The following is a 20,099-nucleotide window of genomic DNA, read 5'->3' as shown; positions in this document are numbered from 1 at the left end:
AGAAATTCCAGAACTGCAACCTCCAAAACTCCATCTCTCACAACCCAGAAAAGATGCGGTCCCATGTCCTCCAAGCGATCCGCCCGATGCGGGTGGCATCGCCCAGCATAATACCGACACAATACCTCCGATCGCCTACTCGACGGTCACCCATTCTCAGGCAATTCGCCCGCGCCGCGTCGTCGTCGTCGTACACCCCCAGACCCCGAACCGCCGCACCTTCACCCCCCCCATTCCGTGCCCGCCCCGTATCAGCAGCCAAACCTCCCACAGCGGCGGCCAAACCCTCCGCGCCGGCTGCCGCCGCCGCTGCCGCAGAGTCCTCCAGCCCGGCCAACCCCGTCCTCGACCCGCAAGCCGCCATGCCCCCGCCGGCGACCGTCGCGGACGTCGACCCACAACTCGCCGCAGAGATCCCGACCCCCGAGTCGTCGAGCACGAGAGCGCCCTCGGCAGCCTTCACGGCGGCGCTGAGCGGAGGCGGACCGAACGGCAACGGCATCGACTGGTCGTCGTCATTCCACGGGCTGTCGACGACGCCGTTCAGCGCCGAGACGGCGTCGGTGCTGATGCAGCGGCTGGACCCCTACGACATCGAGGTCAAGCCCGACGGCATCATCTACCTGCCCGAGATAAAGTACCGGCGGATCCTGAACCGCGCCTTCGGCCCCGGTGGCTGGGGCCTGGCGCCGCGTGGCGAGCTGGTCGTCGGCGAGAAGGTGGTGACGCGCGAGTACGCCCTGGTCGTGCACGGCCGGTACGCCACCCCTCCCCCCCCTCCCTCTCTCAGTTTTATTCCAACTACAGTGACACTAACCAACATCCAACAGGTTCATCGCGCAAGCGCGCGGCGAGTGCCAGTACTTTTCCGAGGAGACGATCCCGACGGCGGGCGAGGGGTGCAAGTCGAACGCGCTGCTGCGGTGCTGCAAGGACCTGGGGATCGCGTCGGAGCTGTGGGACCCGCGCTTCATCCGCGACTTCAAGAAGGCCCACTGCCAGGAGCTGTGGGTGGAGCACGTCGTCAACAAGAAGCGCCGCCAGATCTGGACGCGCAAGGACGGCGAGCCCGGGTACCCCTACAAGCCGGCGGGGAGGGCTTGAATGTGGCTATGAAAGCGGAAGGGAGGGGGGATAAAATGGTGTAGTGCTTTGGGTTCGTCACGTCGTTATGTCTGGGGCTAGCATAGAGAGGGATCTGTTAGGCGGGCATAGTGCTACCGGCTTCTTGACGGCCTGTACATTACTGTATAATACATAAATCTCATCCATCAAATGCCACTGCGAGAGTATGCCCGTCGCAGGAGAAAAGAATATCAACCGATGTCATGTGACTGGGTCTATCCACGACCTTTATCCCGAACCATATGTGATGCGCAAACCCCCACAAAAGAAAACGCCATCCCAAATACCTGTCCTAACCCATATGCACACTCCCGAAAGTGCAGTGTAAACCATCACCATACCAGCCACACGCGGCATGCAACCCAACCATCCATGCAAACCCAAACAAAAGCAAGGTCTACTACTCCTACTACTTCTCCATCCCCGAACTCCTCCCCCCCTCACCACCAGCGCCCCAAGCCCACGGCATCCACCCACCACTCTTCCCCTCCGCACCCCTCCTCCTCACACCCCCCTCCCCATCCTCCTCCTCCCCACCGCTAGGCGCATCCAGCTTCTCAAAATCCCCCTCCGACCGGCTCTTGCTCAGCCCGCTCAGCCCGCTCCCAACGCTCTGCTCGCTCAACGACCCTCCATTGCCCCCATTACCCCCATTACCCCCACCAGAAACAGAAGAAGCGGCGGCAGCAGCAGCGTCCTCCTCCTCGCGATCCAGCGCCGACAGCACGAAGCGCAGGCGCTCGCGCTGCGCCCGCACGAAGGACACGCGCGCTGCGGCGCCCGCCGCGCGGATCGCGTCGGGGATGATGCTGCCCCCGCTACCGCCTGCTCCGGAGAGGTCTCGGGCGGCGGTGGTGGTGCTGGTGGAAGGGGTAGTGGTGGAGGAGGAGGGGGTGGTTGCGGCGCCGACGGCCGAGGTGAGGAGGGCGAAGAAATCGGTTGTGAGCCCGCCGGCGGTGCCGCTGCTGGGTGCGGGGGCCGGGGTTGTGTTCCAGCGCGGGGAGGGCGTGGTGAAGCGTGCGAGGAGGGATTGGGTGTAGGATTGCGCGGTTTGTGGTTGCGGGGTGGTGGCGGCGGCAGAGGCGGCGGCTTGTGGGGAGGGCGCCATGCCCAGGACGTTGGTCTTGAGCAGCTCGATGGCGCGGTTGAGGTAGGCGATGCCTGTGCTGCGCAGGCGCTCGTGGGCCGAGGCGATGAACTCTTCGATGGCGGTCTCGTTCTCCTCGAGGCGCGGGTGGATGTATTCTTCGTAGATGAGGCGGGCGCCTTGGGTTTGGGGGAGGACGAGGTAGAGCAGGAAGAAGAGGCGGATGTAGGCGTAGAAGGGGATCCTGCACCGGTGTTAGGATAGTTACGGGAGTGTTGGTGGGAGGCGGGGGGGTGGGGGGGACGCACCAGACCAGGAACCAGTCAATCCACGACTCAACCAGAAGCCCGCAGGCGAGGACAACCCAGTACATTAGCCATGGTGTCAGCTGGGCCGGGTCGGATGTTTTAAGGGCCTTGTAGCTGGCGAACAGCGGGAAGAGGAAGGACGCGATCGAGCTGTGCAAACGGCGGTCAGTCCAAACATCGGTACATGCGTTTCGGGAACCATGATGACGTACGAAAGCAACTTGGCGAAGATGTCGAACATGGTGTCGGCTCCGTCGCGTCGGCGCGCTGAGGTTTGTCAATTTAGCTAGCAGGTATCTACCTTAGTATTGTCGTAAGTAGCAAGAGAAGAGTGTAAAGTCGAACAACAAAGAGCCGCGGCGTGCCGAACGCCTGGGGAGGTTGGTCCTGAAATTCGAGCAATGGAGCAACGGACAAACGCAGGCAGGGCGAAGCGCGGCACGGGAGCAAGCCAGCTGACGGAAGCCCAAACAGGGGCCGGATGCGGTGTGCCCCACTCAGCAGGCCCGGGGACATGTGGGGAGAATGCGTGTAAACAATTCAGGATCCTTTTCGTGGGTTAAAAAGAATATTCTCTGCGCGTAAATCTTTGCGGTTCCGTCTAGTCCAGCTTCTAGCTTAGGGATTGCACATCTTGCGCCTGTTGTCGTTCCCTATCAAACATTTGGTCGTTTGGATGTTGCGTCGCGGCCTGATGGGCCATCCATGCTGCCCCGCGATGGAGCACCCCACAGAGTGGCACCCTGCGGTCATCGACGGGACGGAATGCGGGGCATGGGAGCTCGTGGTCCCACCTCCACCGGAAGTACCGTTGACATCTGCTCCATATCCGAACAGGTTGTGTATAGACCAATAAATAGATTCAAAAGGCCATATTTCGGAGGTTGAGAAAGGCATGGTTAAGGGGTTTATTGTACTTCTTTTCATTAAATCTGGACGTAATTTGGCCGAGGGGTATTGCATCAAGATGGCTAGGTGCAGTTTCAGTATACCTACCTACCACTTTTAGCCCAGACAGGATTGGAAGTGGGACCCCGGCCTTTCACCTGTTGGCTTCGGTTTCAACATCCGACTCGCACAAAGTAAAGGGGAAAAAAGAATGAATCAGAGACGAACTATATAGTCTTTGGTGTTAATATTACCTAGCAACACCATAACGCGTCCACCAGCGACACACCATGGGCTACGTCGGATCTTCACAACAGAGGGTCTCAAACTAAAGCACCTAGGCACCTACCCGTCCTGTGATGAGGTGGCAAAGTCGGCCGTCCCCATTCGGACCGTCTTTTATCGCTTCTTGTTCCACCGAACGATGAAACAGGAATCATCTGAATCCGAACTTTCGCACTCGCCCTGTTCAACACGCTGAGACTTTTCTTCTTCAACATGCTGAGGCTCCTTGGGCTCCTTGGTGTCGTCCCCCTCTACCCTGTCTACTCTGTGGTCCTTGTGTAGCATCAGGGTGTCCCCCGACAACACGATCGAGCGCCTTATCTTGAACTGGTCGATCCATTGTAGCGAAGCAACCCGGGAGCCCGGCTGGGCCTTCAAGACGCGGCCGACAAACGCGTGGAGCTCGAGCTGCGTTGGTGGAACGCCCAAATCCGCCTGTATGGATATCCAGTGGTAAATCCCGTCTTCCAGTGGCTGGGGGAGAACATCAAACCTGTTCAAAACCACCGGGCGGCGCGGGTGATCTTTGCGTCGTTTTTTGAGAGTATGAACCGGGACCCTAAACTCCTTGGCGATCTGCTGTAACGTGTGGCCGCCTTGGTTGTATTTGTCTAAAGCTTGTTGCAGAAGATCCTCACGAGAAGCCATCATGGGATAAATATCGTAGTTGACTCTGCTTGGGCGGGGAGAAGTTGCGGAGCGGTACACATTCAAATAGCTAGTCCCATGCCCACTGCTGGGTACTTACATGGGTAATCTAGGTAAGGTAGGTACTTATAATAAAAAGAACTCTATCATCTGAAATCAAATTAGGCCTTATTGGTGAACGTACATGTACAATACTTATGGGGCTGAACAGTAACGATGTCGCCATTCTGTGTGGCGTTTGCAGCTGACATCGTCCTTCGTCTTTCTGCTCTCTCCCCTTTGTCCTTGCTATATCAAGAAGCTTTTGTGTTTGCCGAAGGCATTACTTTATACTCCGGAAACGTCGAGAACCAAGTGGCGCCAGCCCGCGTTGAAAGCAATCCCTAGGTACCTAACCAATCAAACGTTTCGTCGCAATGTTCTTTGTCCCCAAATCCCTTCGCTGGTCATTAAACAGTCAACCCGCCCCCGACTCCTCTTGTTGCCAACATCACTCTCACCGAGCCCAGGAGACCCTCATACCTCGAGCTTTGATCCGATCATTCATTCCCACACCCTATCTTGAATCATGTCCTCGTCATCCGAGTCCGAGTCTGAGTCTGAGTCTGATTGTGGCGATGAGCAGCGCTACAGGTGGTACCCCTTCCACGTTCGTTTCGAAGTGGAAACGGGCCCTCCCACCAGCCTCGACGAAAGGCGTGAGGCACAGTTGGAAGCGCATCGGTTTATCCAAGCGAAGTATGACGCTGGGGTACCCTTTATCACCAAGGATCTGTTGCGGGACGTGGTCCGGCAACTTGAAGAGGACGGCAATGACACCCTTTCTATAACTGGCCTTAACGGGGTCGCCGTCGATTATCCTATCGAGACCGGAAAGGAGAATCCCCATCCTATGTGTGGGCCTGGCTACATTTGCATCATGTATGGATACAATTGAATAACTGCGGCTACTCTCAGGCCTTCTTCCACCGCTCAGTCGAGCCTCTTATGGTTTTCTAACGTTGAGCAGGAAAAAGCTGGTGCTCGAATACCGAATTCTGGAACGGCTACTAACTGTCGTGGATCCGAAATGGTTCATGCCACGGCGCGCGTATCTGCCAGTCAAGCTGAGTTATATAGCTGAGATACGGAACAGAGAAACCGACGAGGTGGTAAGCTTCGCGCCACCCAGTGACTATGCCACGGCGAGCCGGAAATTCGAGCAGGCGAAGCAATCCTTGGAAGGCAGCGAGCTTTTTGCCCAGTTCAAGTCCACCCTCGCTTCGGTTACAATACCGCCTGGGATCAACAAGATTGTCGCGCTCGGCTGCTCTACGATGGCCTGGCCGAACGAGGCGCGCGCCATGACCAGCATGACTCAACACATTTTAGCTCTGACGATACGAGACTTCTTGGCCAGTGGCTACGCAACGGAGGCACCTGGTGAAAGTCGTCCCGAAATCAAATGCTATGCCCAGGATCCAATGTACACGCCAACCGATGAGCAAGTCCTGGGTGAAGCCGGTTTCACCTTGGTAGATGATCCGAGGGCCTTCCTCGAAATCGACGAAGCAAGTGTCGTCATTTCCGTCTACCCGGACATTCCAGTCCGGCAGATTGTGGCGGATATTGCCAGGCCTGCTGTGATGATTTGGAACAGGCCCAGAGATCCAGACCCGGAGAAAACCTAGCAAGTTCATTTCTTCTTTTTTACCATGCTATGATCTAACGACCGCTAGCACCGACCCCGAGTCGCCGCGTGTGTATCGGATGTTGGAGGAATACATTGAGCTGCCGTTTCCGCCCGATTGGTCTTATGAAGATATAGCTATCTACGTTAGAAAGACGACTGAATAAAAACGACGAGTCTCGGTCGCCAGGAGCCTACAGGGTATCGAGGGACGGTCCATGGGATCTAGCTATTTGGGAGCAATTAGGATAGTCATTGGGAGTACTGATTTTGCCAAGCTGTTCTGAAGCATTTGTATGTACACTAGACATGGCTCGGGGTGTTACATCAACCACACCCGAGGTAGCCCTGGACAACTTCGATGTGTGGCCCCTTCACAAAGTGACTTGAAATCCAACGTCCGAGAGCGCCAAACAGTCCTGGCCCACCACAGCTCAGCCATTGAGGCGGCCCACCAGGTCATGGGCCCAGGAGGCAAAACTGTAAACGTACACATTGTCTATTTGCAGTGTAGGTAGGAACCAGCGGGACACGGACGGCAGTTGAGTCGGATGCAGGGTGGGGGTGCTCATCGTGGCTAGCTCGAGGACATGGGAAGCTATTGACCAACGAGAGTTTGACGTCAAAAAATGTCTTTGCGCCGTCGAACTTGGCGGCAGCAATTATCAGGGAGGTTGCTGTGAGACGGTCTCGACAATCACTGTGAAGTTGGGGCGGGCCAGGTTTCCGGAATGATGCCAAGAAAAGACCGACGTCGGCGGACCCTTGTGGAACGTGGAACCTGGGAAAAGAAATTGGAGAGCTGAGAGAACACGACCCGTTTGCAACGCGGGGTCTGGAACCTGGGATGGGCACGATGGGGTTCTGATGGGGTTCTGGGAGGGTGTCGTCCATCCAGAAGCTTGCCATTGAAAACGATCGAGGTTGCAGAAGGCTTGGCATCATCCATGGATGGGCTCGAGATGGAGTGTGCCGCCTCCCACAAGCCGGGATTTGCTCGGCTCTTTTCGGGCGAGAACAGTGGGTCCTCAGAGTTGGGCAGATTCGGGGTAGGGCGCCAAGGATAGGGGCTGCGGGGTTGGCCGTCAGTGGCTTCAAAATGGCAACTCCGCATGGCAGTCCAACCTGGAAGGCGTGCCTTACTAACCGTAAATCAGCAACATGGCCGTGGCGGGGCCCGTCGAGAAATATTAAAAGTCTCCATCCGTAGCCCGCATCCGACGCTGAGCCTTGCCGAAGTTGACTGCCGCACACACGCACCATCGACACCATCAACAACCCCGGGATTCCACTCGGCCACTGGGGACGTCAGTATGGGGGCAAAATTGCAATTCCCCATGGGGTATTCGATGGAGTAACTTCCTCAGAATGGGGTTCATGATGGAGCAGGGCATTGGATCTGTGGAGGGAACCAGGATTCACCCACATGGCAAGCAGGCAAGCAGGCAAGGTCACAACATGGAGGGTCAGCAAGTTCAAACCAATAAAGAGGAGCCCCAGCTGCCCGTCCATTATCAAGCCTCTCTCTCCCTGTCCGCTCTTCTCACACCACCAATCCGACAAGCAAGCCTGAGTTGAGTTGCACCCTTGCCAAACCGACGCCGCCCTAGGACTCGGTGATTCTCTTTCCCACACACGCACGTTATGGCCGACGAGAAGAGAGCTTCCTCGTCGGGTTCCTCTAAGGTTGGAGCCCACCATGCCGAGGTTCCCGGTGCCGTGAACACCAACGCTACGGATCAGTGAGAACCACCTGCACCCATACGGGCCCATACCTCACTGCCCGGGTGCGGCATAGAGACTGACTCATCGACCCAGGAATGGCCAGCCCATCCCCCAGTTCGATCCCAAGTCTGAGGCTAGACTCCGGAGAAAGCTAGACTTGTATCTTGTCCCGACCGTGTCACTCCTCTACTTGTTCTGCTTCATTGATAGAGCAAATATCGGTAAGAAGATAGCGCAGACTTGATGCCCGAGCGCCGCCTTGTTCCTGACGACTTCGTGTTACAGGAAATGCCAAAATTGCTGGCCTCGAAGCCGACTTGGGCCTGCACGGCTACGACTACAATGCGCTCCTCTCCGTCTTCTACATATCGTACATCGTGTTCGAGATCCCGTCCAACATCATGTGCAAATGGGTCGGGCCAGGCTGGTTCATCCCGGCCATCTCACTTAGCTTTGGTGTCATCTCTCTGGTTACGGCTTTCGTGAACAATTTTGCTCAGGCTGCCGGTGTCCGTTTCTTGCTCGGCGTTTTTGAGGCGGGTATGATGCCGGGCATTGCATATTACCTTTCACGATGGTACCGCCGTTCCGAGCTCACCTTCCGTCTGTCGCTCTACATCGTCATGGCGCCCATGGCCGGTGCTTTTGGTGGTCTCTTGGCCTCCGGCATCCTTACCCTTGATCGCGTCGGCAGCGTTACCGGTTGGCGCATGATTTTTGTCGTCGAGGGTATCATCACTATCGGCCTCTCCGTCATCAGGTGAGTCGGGCTGGCATCCATTCCTGACAGCGCTTCCTCGAGTCGCGTGCTGACATGCGCAACACTCCAGCTTCTTGACCCTCACCGACCGGCCCGAAACTGCGAGGTGGCTCACGGCAGAGGAGAAGGAGCTGGCCATCGCCCGCGTCAGGTCGGAGCGCGTGGCCACCACCGAGGTGCTCGACCGCATGGACAGCAAGAAGCTCCTCCAGGGCATCCTCAGCCCCGTCACCCTGTCGACCTCGTTCCTATTCCTGCTCAACAACATCACGGTCCAGGGGCTAGCCTTCTTCGCCCCCACCATCGTGCGCACCATCTACCCGGACAAGTCGACCGTCATGCAGCAGCTGTTCACCGTGCCGCCCTACGTCGTCGGCGGCTTCTTCACCCTCGCCCTGCCGCTGCTCAGTTGGTACCTCGACAAGCGCCAGATCATCATGATCCTGACCACCCCGCTGGTCATCGCCGGCTACAGCATCTTCCTCGGCACCACAAACTCCACCGCCCGCTACGCCGCCACCTTCCTCCTCTCCAGCTCGCTCTTCGCCATGGGGCCCCTAGCCAACTCCCAAGTCAGCGCCAACGTCGTCTCCGACACCGCCCGCAGCAGCGCCATCGGCATGAACGGTGAGCCCCCTTTTCCATCCCCTCCCCACCGCTTTCCCTTCCGCTCCCCTTTCCCCTCACCTCCCCTTTCCCCTCCCCTCAACCCCCCCTCAACCCCCCTTTTCCCCTCCCCTCAACTCCCCCTCAACCCCCCTTCTCCCCCCACCCACCCACCACCCCCCCATACTAACCCCCCCAATCACAGTAATGATGGGCAACGTCGGCGGCCTGATCGCCACCTGGAGCTACCTGCCCTGGGACACGCCCAACTACCCGATCGGCAACGGCCTCAACCTGGCCGCCTGCTGCACCGTGCTGCTGATCGCCTCGGCCACACTGCTGTGGATGCAGTGGGACAACGCCCGCCGCGAGCGCCGCAGCCCCGAGGAGGAGCTTGCCGGGATGTCGCGGCTGGAGGTGCAGGATCTGGATTGGAGGCATCCGGGGTTTCGGTGGCGGCCTTGAGGGGGTGTTGGGTGGGGTGGAGGTTGGGGGGTTGTGTGTTGGAAAGGGGGGGTTCTGTTTTGTTTATGGGTTGTGGAAGGGAGGGTTCGGTCACGCTTGGGGGGGAGGGCTTTTGGATAAATCACTGTACTTGGGCAGTTTACTTGGATATGCATGCATACGATATGTGTATCTGGGGAGCGGTATGGACCTCTCTCTCGTGGTCTGTAATATTATGGCCGGTGTTCTTTGCAAATATACATGAATATACGAAGACCTGGACAATGACAACATGGCGTATGCTGTGGCACGTCCCGCAGCGATCTGACACATCATGTCAACCTCTGCTTCTGGCTCGACGGACATGCTGGCGGCTGCCATTTTCCAGAGGGCTGTTACTCTTCGGCTGGCTTGCGGTTGTGCGAGGCGGCAGAATGTTTATCCTCGGGTTGTGGGGAAGAATCTTCATCAGGACTGCCTGCCGTCGGCAACCCTTTTCCTAATTCATTGGCTTCTTCGCGGCCATCGGCCCCCTTCACGGTTGATACGCACGCAAGTCTGCCGAACTCATGTCTGTTGGTTGTATAGCGGATGAGAAGAAGGAAGGAAAAGAGCAAAGCCAAGAGAGAGAAACGAGAATAAAAAGGGGGCTAGAAAAAAGAGAGAAGAGGGAATCGGAGGGTGTTCGACGCAAAAAAGACAAGAGGGGCATGGAGAATTGTTGAACAGCCCCAACTTTTGGTGAGATACAGCATTGTCGTGGAAGTTGACCCTGCCCGTTGTTAGTCGGCTCCCTCCAAGTCCATTGAACACATCCCGACGCTCTAAGCATCCACCCACCCCCGGCTCGTCCCCCGGCGAGAATGGTGTTGTCAACAATCGGGACCCAGATCCGGTCAACTTGAGCAAAACAGAAAAACAATTCGTTTGGTATCTTAGCTATGTGACGCCCCTCGCATACGTAAGAAAGGCCTGCCCCTCCGTAAAACATTAATTCGCAAGTCCTTATGCCCATCTCATAATCCTTATACACATATCTCTCCCCTCCCTTCGCCGGTCGATACCGGGCTCGCCCCAACCCAACCATCCGGGTAGGCTTAAACATCCTCAGTTGTCTTCGGCTGGTCCCTAGTTTGTTGTTGGGGTACAGGCTGCGGCTCGTCGGACTGCTGCTGCTGCTGCGTTTGTTGGGGCGGCTGCTGCTGCATCTGTTGCATTTGCTGGGGCTGCTGCTGCTGCTGCCCTGGCTGGGGATAGTAATAGTATCCCTGCTGCCCCTGCCCCTGCTGCTGCTGCTGCGCAACCTGGAGGTACGCCGGCATACCCTGCGTCGGCTGTTGTTGCATGTATTGTGGCTGGGCCGGTACCATGCCTACCGGGACTTGCCCTGGAGGATAGGGCATAGGAGGCCCATACACCACGGTCTGGTGGCCCCACCCCGGCTGCGGTTGCGACCACAAGCCCTTGTGCGTGCGGATGGCCAGAGCGAAGAGGATGACGAGGAGGACGAACATGAGGGTGAAGTTGAAAAAGGATTCGACAATCCAATCGACGGCCGGTTCGATAGCGGGCCCGATGGTAACGGCCCTGGGCGCGTTGCTAAGATAGCCCTGCGCAAAAATGGCCATGGCGATGGTGTGGCGGACGAAGTCAAGGATGGTGGCCACCAGGAAGAGGACCGAGCCCTGTGAGGAATAATCAGTATTTGCTCCATCATGGCAGAGGGAGGGAAAAACTCACGCTGCGGAAGAGCGGGTGATTCTTGGCCTTGTGGACGGTAAACGAACCCAAACCGACCATGGGGATGCTGGTGAGCCATAAGAGTATTTTAACTCCGCCTTCCAGGCGTAAGCTGGTGACATGGAAGTCGATGTCAGACCATGACCCGAAGTCGGCCCATGAAGTGATTCTGGCGTAAAACGAGTGGCGAAGGGCGAAGAGGGATAGGATTAAGACGAAGAGAACGCCGCTCCATGCGAAGATACCAATGCGACCGAATTTACGGGTTCGAGTTGTCTCGGCGGGGTTCCTAAGGCAGACCGTGTAGCCACCGGCGAGCTCGACAAAGGTGATGAAGAGGAAGATGTCGGCGAGGTAAAATAGGAAGGAGGCGGTGGTCAAAAGTTGCCCGATAACTAGCTGCACCCTGAAGCTTTGGGCATAGGTGGCGTCGTCGTTAAATTGTATATAAATATGTACACACGCTCTGCCGAGAGCTAACGCCAACCCCCTTTGCGCCGAGTCATGGCTGTCAGCTGCGCGTCCTCAGGAGAGCGAACTCAGAGCGTTGTGACTTACGAGAGCCAAACAGGAAACACCGCCTTCAACCATACGATACCGACCCGCGCGGGGTCATGGTGCTTGCGCGCAAGACAGAAAGTAATGAACCAGAGCACAGTCAAGGGTATGATGTACACTCCGGACAGGGCAGTATAGCCAATAAAGTAGCCCGTATATTCACTCGGGGAAGCCATGGTCGCCCGAGGATTCAATCGTGATTCTTCAACCTCTTCACCCAGTCGTCAGGAGGCAAGAAGGCAAGTTTGAGGGGCTGCTGGTCGAGGGGTTGGTTGATGGATGAAAAAGAGAATGCAGAGCGAGGCCAGACGAGAGGAGAAGTCCCTCTACTTCTGACCATTCCGGCAGCTGAATGCCTGCGGCTCTGCGCCGAGCAAACATGTCCAGCTTGTGACAGCTCCCAAGAGGGTAAGCGGCCCAATGTCTCGCCGGGAGTGACCAAGTATAGAATCAGGTACCCACCCAAGGTTCTCTTCGTGATTCGTTGAATGGCACGTTAGCGTGGCTGGGTAACATTCCGCGAGGATGAGTGGGTCTTTGCCAAAGTCGGGTCTCTCTCTGCAAGGGCGAGGTGCAGAGCAACTCTGTCTGTACGAGTAGGGAGTTACTGTGTACTTGGAGAAACCATGTTGTGGGAGGCACATCGTAAGGGTCGTCTTGCAAAAATGCACCCTTCAAGAGGTCTCAGCAGGTTCGGGCCATCTCCCAAGCATTTTGGGTGAGTTGGAAACCCCTCTTTCCCGCAACGCCTCAACAAACGCAGCTGGCAAAATTGGTCACAACTCGCAGCTGCCCAGCCGTGCCAGTGCTGCCAAGAGACCTTGCGCCTCGCACCAAACCGGAATAGAGTTAGCACGCGCGCGAGTGACCCAATCCTTTTCGAGGTTAGCCGAGCCCGCGGCGGCCCGGGTGTTGCACGGCACCAAGGTCCCGACGACGCGCTTGGCCTTCTGGCACGTCCCAATCGCGTCTCTCAAAGCCAAATGTGAGATCAAAATGCCCTTCCTTCCCGGACAAAGTTGCAAATCTTGCCGGAGCGAGACCTCCTTCCCAAAAGACTGGCAACCTGAGGTGACCCTCCTTTGCATAATGCTTGTTATAATGTTTCCATCGTTGGTAGGTAAAGGTATCTTAAATCCATCGTGTTGAGAGGTTCGCTCCTCTCCCAGCGCGAGAACGTCTTGGCCGCGAGTCGAGGTTTGTCTTTGCCCTGAAAGAAACGTATCAAGCTTGCCGTATCGGGACATCTTGGGAACCGTTTCCACTGCCGCTCTTGATGGAAGTTCAGAGGAAAGCCAGGCTACAACTGGACTGAAGGAAGGTGCGCTATCGTAACGTACCAGATGAATTAACTGAGCTGGTTTCTGTCTTTGCCTTGGGTTCATGCCCTACCCCCAAAGCGTACCTGCTCTGATGCTTGGTAGCCATGAATCCCACATCCAAGTTCGACTTCGAAATAAGGCTGGAAAATTGGTGGGTGGCTAAAATCGTAAAAGTATTCGGAGACAACTTCGACCTTCTCAGACTCACCACTCTCAGAGACCGTCACAATGAAGTTCACCGCAATCCTGCATACTGTCCTCCTGGGCTTAACTGCCGCCTTCTCTCTCCCCACCGAACCGTCTAACAAACCCTCCCTTCCCGCCGTGGTGCGCCGCTCGCGCTTCACCGACCGCCTCAATAGCCTCTCCCCACAGGGACCCTCCGCCGACTCACCCGGTGTCAGCTACACCCAGAACTGGGCGGGTGCCGTCGTCACGGCCGTCGGCTACCGGACCGTGGCGGCGACCATCCGCGTCCCCGCCCTCCGCCTCCCTCCTGGTGCCAAAGCCGACACGCCCCACGCCGTCTCGGCTTGGGTGGGCATCGACGGCGAGCACGCCTGCCCCAACGCCATGCTGCAGGTCGGCGTCGACATGTACATGAACCACAGCGAGCCGGCGTACTGGGCGTGGTAAGCAGCCACTTCCATCTCCTCCCCGCTCCTCCGCTGGAAAGAAAGAATCTGTCGGCTCCCGGTGCTAATAAATCGTCACAGGTTTCAGTGGTACCCCAACCTATCCACCTACCTCACCGACTTCGCCATCAGCGCCGGCGACTCCGTCACCATGAACGTCTCGGCCAGCTCGCTCAGCGCGGCGACCTTCTCCATCACCAACCACAACACGGGCAAGACGGGCATCTCGACGCTGGCGGACCAGGCGCCGTTGATCTGCGGGTTCAGCGCCGAGTGGATCGTCGAGGACTTTTGGGACTCGGACGGGGTGCCCTTGGTGGATTTTGGGAGCATCGAGTTCGTGGAGGCCATGTTTTCCACCGACTTGGGCGTCACGGCGGGCGTGGAAGAGGCCAAGCTGGAGGGGGTCAAGGAGGGGTTGGCCGGGGATCCGGTGATTGAGTGCGGGAAGCTGGGCGGGGACGCGCTGACGTGCAGTTATACCGGGGGTGAAAATTCCTGAACGTGCGGCCCAGAGTTTATTGGGAGGTGCGCAGGAGAAGAGGGAGAAAACGACATTACTGCAATGCGGTGATGGCTCGGGGGCTCCCACAAATCGATCTTTGCCCACAATCGTTTTCTGGACGAGTTCTATTTACCGCTGGATCGCGGTTTTGGTGATGAGCTGGGTGAGGAGTACAGGTTCACTTCACATCGGTCGGTTCCGTGGTCCCGTTCACATGGACAACGCTCTCACACTTCCCCGTTCTCGGCAATAGGTGCCCCTTCGGGCGGAGTAAAGGGTATGCTGGCAGCGACGGCTTGGGCAACGAACCTTTAACAATGTTAGCGAAGGACGTCCGGTTTACATCCGCCACCCACTTGGGCTTCGGCGCCGGCTTGGGCAGGCGTGGTCACTGACTTTGTGTGGCTGCCCCTGGCAACCATATTCCGCTTCTCGTCCCAGAACGTTACCGTGGTGTAGGCGAGCGTCTTCCCAACTACGGCGGGGCGTCAGTTTGAGCGATATGATTGTAGTCAGCTTGGGGGACCGAAGACTTACTCCTGTCACAGACGGCGGTTCCGTGGAGTTTGTCGCCTACCTTGCCGCCGCTGCTGAGGTATGTGACTGAAAGGTTGCGTTAACTAACGTCACTCCTTGGCTGTAGGGATAGTTATGGGAAAGAGGTAGACTCACCACTCAGATCGGTCGAGACACCGGTGGCATAGTACCCCTTGGAAGCGACCGCGAGTGACCCTCCGAGATCGACTAGGCTAGCGATGGTGCCGCCGTGGATGATCTTGAGGCGATTCTGGAGAGAGTGTCATGGGAACGTTGATTGTAAGGGGGGTGAGCGGGATAGACGCACCGTATGATCCTTGGCGATGTCCAGTTCGAAATCCACGGTGCCCTCCACGGCGTTGGAGATGCGGAACTAGGCTGGGTGAGCTTGGGAATTTTATGTGGTATTTATTTATTGGGTGTGCTGGCTTACATGTTTCCCTAGCAGTCTAGAGCCACAGGTCGTGGTCAGTTCTGGGTTGCTCGGTGGTTGTGTGTGTGTTCCCGGAATTCAGGGGCAGTTGTTTACCGAGGCTCGAGCCCAGAATCGGCCATGAACGAGTTCCAGACCTGTAGAATTGGTCAATAATTGCTTGTTATTTAATGTTACATGAAAAGACAAGACATACCGTCCTGACAAATCTCAGGGGTTTTAATTTGGTGCCTGCACTGGTTGCCATCTTGATGCTGCGTTTAGCTCGGCACAGAATCGACGGTTGACAGAAGGTTCAATGGTTCATCTGAGCCGAGCCGCTGAGGCGTGAGGGAGGGGTCCCCACTGTGACGCTGCGGGATTCATGGAAATGCCCGATTGCCCGGTGGAACTCGGTCGCTCGGCCCTGTCAACAGCACTCCGCCGCTCCGCTACAGAGCCCCACTCACCAGGCTTGTGGTTCCCTGCATTTGAGCAAGGCTCCAGCGAGGCTGAGACCTAAACTTCAACTTCAACTTCAACCATCCATCTACAACAAACACAGTCCATCTCATCACATCGCGCTGCCGCATAACGACTCCGGCGGCGCGGGCCACTACTACGATACCGATAATGCGATAGTATAGATTTGATTCTGCTGCGCCACGCAAGCAATCGCCAAAATGTCGGGCGGCCAGCAATCGTACCAGCTCTCCGAATACCTGGAGAAGTTGCCAGGGACTACCTTCCGCAAGCTCTACCAGCAGCCCTCGACCGCCTTTGCCATCTTCCGCCGCATGCTGCCCCCTCTGGCAAAGGTCTTCGTCCAGGCTCTTCTCTACATGCCGTCGCCGCTACTCCTCGCTGAACTCGATGTCTGGGTACGCGCCGAGGGCAAGATGCAGCGCGACCGCGCCCTCTCGATTCTTCGATCGCTGCATATCATCCAGATTACCCCGCCCGGGAAGGACAAGCCGCAAGAGATGCAGCTCACCACAAACTTTAAGAACAGCCTGCGTCTGGCTCTCGAGGGAGGCGGTTCCCACAACAGCTTCGGCGTCCCGAGTACCTTGCCCGTCGACCCCCGGATCGACATTGCCCACCTCGATCACTACGCCCGTAAAAAATGGGAGGATATACTGCATTACGTCGTCAACAGTGTTCCGGCGCAGGGCGATGGAGGAGGCAGTATTTCTACCGCGGGGCCCAAGACCAGTGTGAAGGAGCTTCTGTTGCTCGGGCGACTGGTCGAACTCAGGCGTGATACAAGGGCAGGCGTTGGAATTACGCAGGCCGGCTTCACCTTTCTACTTCAGGAAGCGAACGCTCAGGTCTGGACGCTGCTTCTCCTCTGGCTCGAAGCGGCCGACCGCGCTAAGGGAGAAGCCAAAGGGGCAGCAGCGAAAACCGACAGCATCGACATGCTGTCATTCCTCTTCATGCTGGCGTCGCTCGAGCTCGGACGCGCGTATAATACGGACGCTCTCACCGAAACCCGCCGCAACATGCTCCCCCACCTTGTCGATTTTGGCTTGATACTTGTCCCGCGCGAAGACACCCGACAGTACTTCCCAACCCGCCTCGCCACCACCCTAACCAGCTCCGCCTCGTCCCTCCGCTCCGTCTCGTCCGGCTTCAGCGCCGCAGCAGCGAACAACCCCGGGGACGCCTCCAGCCTAGGCACAACCCCCGAGACGTCGGCCGCCAGCAAGGGGTCCATCATCATCGAGACCAACTACCGCCTCTACGCCTACACCTCGTCGCCGCTCCAGATCGCCGTCTTGGCCCTTTTCACGCAGCTTAACATGCGCTTCGCCGGCATGGCCACGGGCCGCCTGACGCGTGACTCGATCCGCCGCGCCATCGGCTTCGGCATCACGGCCGACCAGATCATCAGCTACCTGGCGTCGCACGCCCACGACCAGATGGTGCGCGCCGCGGCGGCTACCGGCCGGCCCGTGCTGCCGCCGACGGTGGTGGACCAGATCCGGCTGTGGCAGCTCGAGAACGAGCGGATGCGCACGTCGGCCGGCTTCCTGTTCAAGGACTTCGACTCGCTGGAGGAGTACGTGTCCCTGAGCAGCTACGCCGACGAGATCGGCGTGCTGGTGTGGCGGAACGACAAGAAGAGGATGTTTTACGCCATCAAGATGGAGCAGCTGAGGGACTACCTCAAGAGCCGGAAGAAGGCGGAGTAATCTGGGGTGGAGGGGCCCGCGGAGTAGCGTTTTGGAAGCTGGGATTACCGCATTACATGGAGTTGTGGGGCGTTCAAAAGAGGTTTGTCGTCACCTTTAGTGACAAGTTCTAGGGAATCATGAGTTGATGAAGTGGCTGTTTGTGACCTGCTGATGTAATATTGTTGTCAACCCAGCTGCGTATAACAAGCCAGGTGCGATTATTGTAACACAATCCCATTCCGCTTGACCACAGCAAAAGCCGTGGTTATACTCGCCATGATTCAACTATCATGCACCCCTAGAATGCACCAGTTAACCATGCCCCGACTCGCGGCTACTGCCCACGTAACTCATGAGGAAACCTAACACCAGAACCCGCAATGCCACCAGTCCTCTATAAACAAACAACTTGACCCGTATACCACACAATGAAACACCCCAACCAGCGCTATCAGAAGAAGCTGAACTTTTTCCCGCCCTTTCTCCCCTTCTCCTTTTCATCAATCGCCAAACTCTCCAAGTCCGCCAGGTACCCTTCCCCAGGCTCCCCGTTTGCACGGCTCGGTCCGTAGCCGTGGCCGGTTCCGACCGTCTCCCTCTCCCCATCCTCAAGTTTATCCGTACCGCCACCGCCAACCAAACTCCGCTTCAACCGTCTCACCATCTCCCTCCCACGTCTGCCGAACTCGTGCCCGTGCCCGTGGCTATGAATGTTCCCGTGTACATTCTCCCCGACCACAGCGCCAGCACGTCCCTCGTCATGCTCAACACCCCCACCCGCCCCGTCAATCAGATATCCGCTCACCAGGCGCCGAGCGTCTCCCTCTTGAACTTCTTTCCCCTTGGTACAACGGGCCACTCCCGTCTTGACGACCCCTTCACCCCCCTTTCCAGAACGCCCATGCTCTCCTCCTGTTCCCACACTTAAACCACCGGAATGATTTCTCCCTCTGTTGCTAATCATCTTCGAGTCGACACCCATCTCGGAGCCTAAGCCCACCCCTCTCCTCCGCCTCACCTCCGTCCCCTTATCACCGTCGCCAGAACTACCGGAGACAGCAGTAGTAGAAGCACCACCACCAACAGCAACGCTAACAGCAGCACCACGGCCCGCACCACCCCCAGAGGCAGTAGTAATACCAACACCACCACCTCCAGTAGCAGCAACACCACCACCTCCAGTAGCAGCAACACCACCACCCCCAACAGCAACACTAAGATCCGCATCCGGCAAAAACTCCGCCCTCCCCGTCCGCCGCGCATACGTCCCCTGCCACTGGCGCAGCGACACACGCGCGGCGTCGGTCGTGCACATGAACTCCAGGCGCAGCAGCACGCGGCGCACGCGGGACTCGTCGTCGTCGGCGAGGTGCGTGGCTACGATGCGGTGATGCGTACCTGTGTTGTGCGTGTGTTTTGTTGTTGTTGTTGTTGTTGTTGTTGGTGCTGTTTGTGATGGGGCGGTGGTGGTGGTCTTGTTGGAGTTGGTTGTGGTTGTGGTGGTGGGAGCAGGAGAATGCTCGGGGATGGAGTTTTCGTCCGTTGTTGGGAGGTGGTATTGGTTGTGTCGGCGGCGGTAGGAGGTTGTGGTAGCGGGTTTGTGGACTGGAGAGAGTGTTGATACAGCGTGGAGATCAGAGGACGGATCGGGTTGCGTGTTGTAAGATGTGCTTTGCAAGATGGCACCGCTCGTAGCAGACTGGGGGAGTCGCCTGCGGCTTGGCTGCCTTGAAGGACTGACTTGGTTCGCGGTCGATCGGGTGATGGCGTAGGCGGAAGTCGATGGGTTGTTTTGGGTTGCGGCTGACGCCGGGCGTGTGAAATCGGCGAGTGGATGGGCCGCTTGGGTTTCGCAGATCTGAGTGAGGTGGTGAGGCTCGAGTAGCTCGTTGTGGAAGCGGTCGTGCAATGCCATGAAACGGCCGGCCCAGTATTGCGGTGGCATGGCTGTTGAGACTTCCTCAATGTTGCTAGACTGGCCGGGAGGCAAAGTCGGTGTTGCTGGCGTTGCATAAGTTGAATCTTGTTGGGTTTTCGCGTTCAGAGTACGCCGAGGGACGGGTTGGAGGTTAATAGCCTGGTGGCGAGGCTCACCGCTGACGTTGCGGCTGGTCCTCTGACGGGCAATGGAGCCATGGGAAAAGGATTGAGTAAGATTGGAGATAACGCTGAATGTCCGAGACTTTGGGATCCCTAAGCCGGGTTGCAATACTGTGATACCCCTTGGGTTTGCCTCGAATATCTGCCCCTCGTCGTTGCTGATATCACTAAGGAAAGACGAAGAACCGGGGAAACGATTGACATGGAAAGGTCGGGCCTGGTTGCTGGTGGTCCTGTTGTTGACCATCACTGGTCTTCCACCGAGCTTGATTTCGCCCGTGGAGCCATGTCTTCGAGCCCAGGAGGTTTGCTGGCTGGGGTCCCAACCAGCTCGCTTTCCTGTGGTATTGAGCATCCTTTCCGGGGGCAGAATCCAACGAGCCAGCTGAGGATGGATAGAGCCTTGAGCAGGATAATGGCCGCACTGAAAACGAGTGTTGCGTAGCTATGATAGGCAAATGAGTGCCAAAGCCGGAAAACCTCGGTGAAGATGATACAGTCGGAGGTGATCGAATACAAAAGCAATCTCAATGTGGAAGCGACACCGCCTCCCACGACTCTGAGC

The 20,099-nt window shown here is 57.3% G+C and overlaps 10 protein-coding genes across 10 annotated transcripts; 5 read left to right on the top strand and 5 right to left on the bottom strand.

The window, feature by feature from the left end:
• Positions 1-86: 86 nt before the first annotated feature.
• On the top strand, positions 87-1,104 carry B0H64DRAFT_328872 (mitochondrial genome maintenance MGM101-domain-containing protein; the record flags this gene model as incomplete). Its single annotated transcript, XM_062800854.1, has 2 exons — positions 87-757; positions 831-1,104. 2 exons carry the CDS (start codon positions 87-89, stop codon positions 1,102-1,104), a joined length of 945 nt encoding a protein of 314 aa, XP_062655958.1.
• A 237-nt stretch (positions 1,105-1,341) lies between these two features.
• B0H64DRAFT_228685 (TB2/DP1, HVA22 family-domain-containing protein) lies at positions 1,342-3,203 on the bottom strand. Its single transcript, XM_062799690.1, has 3 exons — positions 2,733-3,203; positions 2,521-2,670; positions 1,342-2,456 (listed from the first exon to the last, which is right to left on the bottom strand). The coding sequence occupies exons 1-3, from the start codon at positions 2,759-2,761 to the stop codon at positions 1,535-1,537; spliced, it is 1,101 nt and encodes a 366-aa protein (XP_062655957.1). The 5' UTR covers positions 2,762-3,203; the 3' UTR covers positions 1,342-1,534.
• Positions 3,204-3,336: 133 nt separating this feature from the next.
• B0H64DRAFT_406667 (uncharacterized protein) lies at positions 3,337-4,497 on the bottom strand. Its single transcript, XM_062804521.1, has one exon. The coding sequence runs from the start codon at positions 4,342-4,344 to the stop codon at positions 3,808-3,810; it is 537 nt and encodes a 178-aa protein (XP_062655956.1). The 5' UTR covers positions 4,345-4,497; the 3' UTR covers positions 3,337-3,807.
• Positions 4,498-4,784: 287 nt separating this feature from the next.
• Positions 4,785-6,323, top strand: B0H64DRAFT_228647 (uncharacterized protein). The gene is made up of 3 exons (XM_062799689.1): positions 4,785-5,262; positions 5,351-6,010; positions 6,060-6,323. The coding sequence occupies exons 1-3, from the start codon at positions 4,910-4,912 to the stop codon at positions 6,175-6,177; spliced, it is 1,131 nt and encodes a 376-aa protein (XP_062655955.1). The 5' UTR covers positions 4,785-4,909; the 3' UTR covers positions 6,178-6,323.
• Positions 6,324-7,164: 841 nt separating this feature from the next.
• On the top strand, positions 7,165-9,570 carry B0H64DRAFT_406661 (major facilitator superfamily domain-containing protein). The gene is made up of 5 exons (XM_062804520.1): positions 7,165-7,752; positions 7,829-7,956; positions 8,021-8,495; positions 8,566-9,122; positions 9,307-9,570. The coding sequence occupies exons 1-5, from the start codon at positions 7,655-7,657 to the stop codon at positions 9,564-9,566; spliced, it is 1,518 nt and encodes a 505-aa protein (XP_062655954.1). The 5' UTR covers positions 7,165-7,654; the 3' UTR covers positions 9,567-9,570.
• Positions 9,571-10,590: 1,020 nt separating this feature from the next.
• Positions 10,591-12,296, bottom strand: B0H64DRAFT_228628 (uncharacterized protein). The gene is made up of 3 exons (XM_062799688.1): positions 11,844-12,296; positions 11,286-11,775; positions 10,591-11,230 (listed from the first exon to the last, which is right to left on the bottom strand). The coding sequence occupies exons 1-3, from the start codon at positions 12,017-12,019 to the stop codon at positions 10,643-10,645; spliced, it is 1,254 nt and encodes a 417-aa protein (XP_062655953.1). The 5' UTR covers positions 12,020-12,296; the 3' UTR covers positions 10,591-10,642.
• A 1,097-nt stretch (positions 12,297-13,393) lies between these two features.
• Positions 13,394-14,302, top strand: B0H64DRAFT_328519 (peptidase A4 family-domain-containing protein; the record flags this gene model as incomplete). The annotated part of the gene is made up of 2 exons (XM_062800835.1): positions 13,394-13,797; positions 13,882-14,302. The coding sequence occupies 2 exons, from the start codon at positions 13,394-13,396 to the stop codon at positions 14,300-14,302; spliced, it is 825 nt and encodes a 274-aa protein (XP_062655952.1).
• Positions 14,303-14,341: 39 nt separating this feature from the next.
• Positions 14,342-15,575, bottom strand: B0H64DRAFT_228587 (HotDog domain-containing protein). Its single transcript, XM_062799687.1, has 8 exons — positions 15,472-15,575; positions 15,372-15,412; positions 15,276-15,291; positions 15,150-15,215; positions 14,978-15,092; positions 14,843-14,908; positions 14,702-14,780; positions 14,342-14,614 (listed from the first exon to the last, which is right to left on the bottom strand). Exons 1-8 carry the CDS (start codon positions 15,520-15,522, stop codon positions 14,533-14,535), a joined length of 516 nt encoding a protein of 171 aa, XP_062655951.1. The 5' UTR covers positions 15,523-15,575; the 3' UTR covers positions 14,342-14,532.
• Positions 15,576-15,701: 126 nt separating this feature from the next.
• Positions 15,702-17,742, top strand: B0H64DRAFT_406654 (transcription factor Tfb2-domain-containing protein). The gene has a single exon (XM_062804519.1). The coding sequence runs from the start codon at positions 15,938-15,940 to the stop codon at positions 17,450-17,452; it is 1,515 nt and encodes a 504-aa protein (XP_062655950.1). The 5' UTR covers positions 15,702-15,937; the 3' UTR covers positions 17,453-17,742.
• Positions 17,743-18,611: 869 nt separating this feature from the next.
• Positions 18,612-19,889, bottom strand: B0H64DRAFT_347259 (uncharacterized protein; the record flags this gene model as incomplete). Its single annotated transcript, XM_062801361.1, has 1 exon — positions 18,612-19,889. A coding segment is annotated over one exon (1,278 nt), but the record flags the coding sequence as incomplete, so codon positions are not given.
• Positions 19,890-20,099: the final 210 nt, after the last annotated feature.

This window comes from Chaetomium fimeti (assembly GCF_033439085.1).
Source record: "Chaetomium fimeti strain CBS 168.71 chromosome Unknown B0H64scaffold_7, whole genome shotgun sequence".
Classification (NCBI taxonomy): Eukaryota; Fungi; Ascomycota; class Sordariomycetes; order Sordariales; family Chaetomiaceae; genus Chaetomium; species Chaetomium fimeti.
Note: the sequence above shows the minus strand (reverse complement) of the source record. Positions and strands in the feature narration are given on the sequence as shown.

Coding starts and splice junctions, on each gene's coding strand:
- B0H64DRAFT_406667 (XM_062804521.1), bottom strand. CDS start 4,344: ATGATGGCTTCTCGTGAGGATCTTCTGCAACAAGCTTTAGACAAATAC.
- B0H64DRAFT_228587 (XM_062799687.1), bottom strand. CDS start 15,522: ATGGCAACCAGTGCAGGCACCAAATTAAAACCCCTGAGATTTGTCAGG. Junction 15,093..15,149: donor ACATCGCCAAGGATCATACG/GTGCGTCTATCC, acceptor CACTCTCTCCAG/AATCGCCTCAAGATCATCCA. Junction 14,781..14,842: donor AACCGCCGTCTGTGACAGGA/GTAAGTCTTCGG, acceptor GCCCCGCCGTAG/TTGGGAAGACGCTCGCCTAC.
- B0H64DRAFT_228628 (XM_062799688.1), bottom strand. CDS start 12,019: ATGGCTTCCCCGAGTGAATATACGGGCTACTTTATTGGCTATACTGCC. Junction 11,776..11,843: donor GTGTTTCCTGTTTGGCTCTC/GTAAGTCACAAC, acceptor CTCGGCGCAAAG/GGGGTTGGCGTTAGCTCTCG. Junction 11,231..11,285: donor ATCACCCGCTCTTCCGCAGC/GTGAGTTTTTCC, acceptor TATTCCTCACAG/GGCTCGGTCCTCTTCCTGGT.
- B0H64DRAFT_406661 (XM_062804520.1), top strand. CDS start 7,655: ATGGCCGACGAGAAGAGAGCTTCCTCGTCGGGTTCCTCTAAGGTTGGA. Junction 7,753..7,828: donor AACACCAACGCTACGGATCA/GTGAGAACCACC, acceptor TCATCGACCCAG/GAATGGCCAGCCCATCCCCC. Junction 9,123..9,306: donor CAGCGCCATCGGCATGAACG/GTGAGCCCCCTT, acceptor CCCCAATCACAG/TAATGATGGGCAACGTCGGC.
- B0H64DRAFT_228685 (XM_062799690.1), bottom strand. CDS start 2,761: ATGTTCGACATCTTCGCCAAGTTGCTTTC. Junction 2,671..2,732: donor ATCTTCGCCAAGTTGCTTTC/GTACGTCATCAT, acceptor CCGTTTGCACAG/CTCGATCGCGTCCTTCCTCT. Junction 2,457..2,520: donor ATTGACTGGTTCCTGGTCTG/GTGCGTCCCCCC, acceptor ACACCGGTGCAG/GATCCCCTTCTACGCCTACA.
- B0H64DRAFT_228647 (XM_062799689.1), top strand. CDS start 4,910: ATGTCCTCGTCATCCGAGTCCGAGTCTGAGTCTGAGTCTGATTGTGGC. Junction 5,263..5,350: donor CCTGGCTACATTTGCATCAT/GTATGGATACAA, acceptor AACGTTGAGCAG/GAAAAAGCTGGTGCTCGAAT. Junction 6,011..6,059: donor CCAGACCCGGAGAAAACCTA/GCAAGTTCATTT, acceptor AACGACCGCTAG/CACCGACCCCGAGTCGCCGC.
- B0H64DRAFT_406654 (XM_062804519.1), top strand. CDS start 15,938: ATGTCGGGCGGCCAGCAATCGTACCAGCTCTCCGAATACCTGGAGAAG.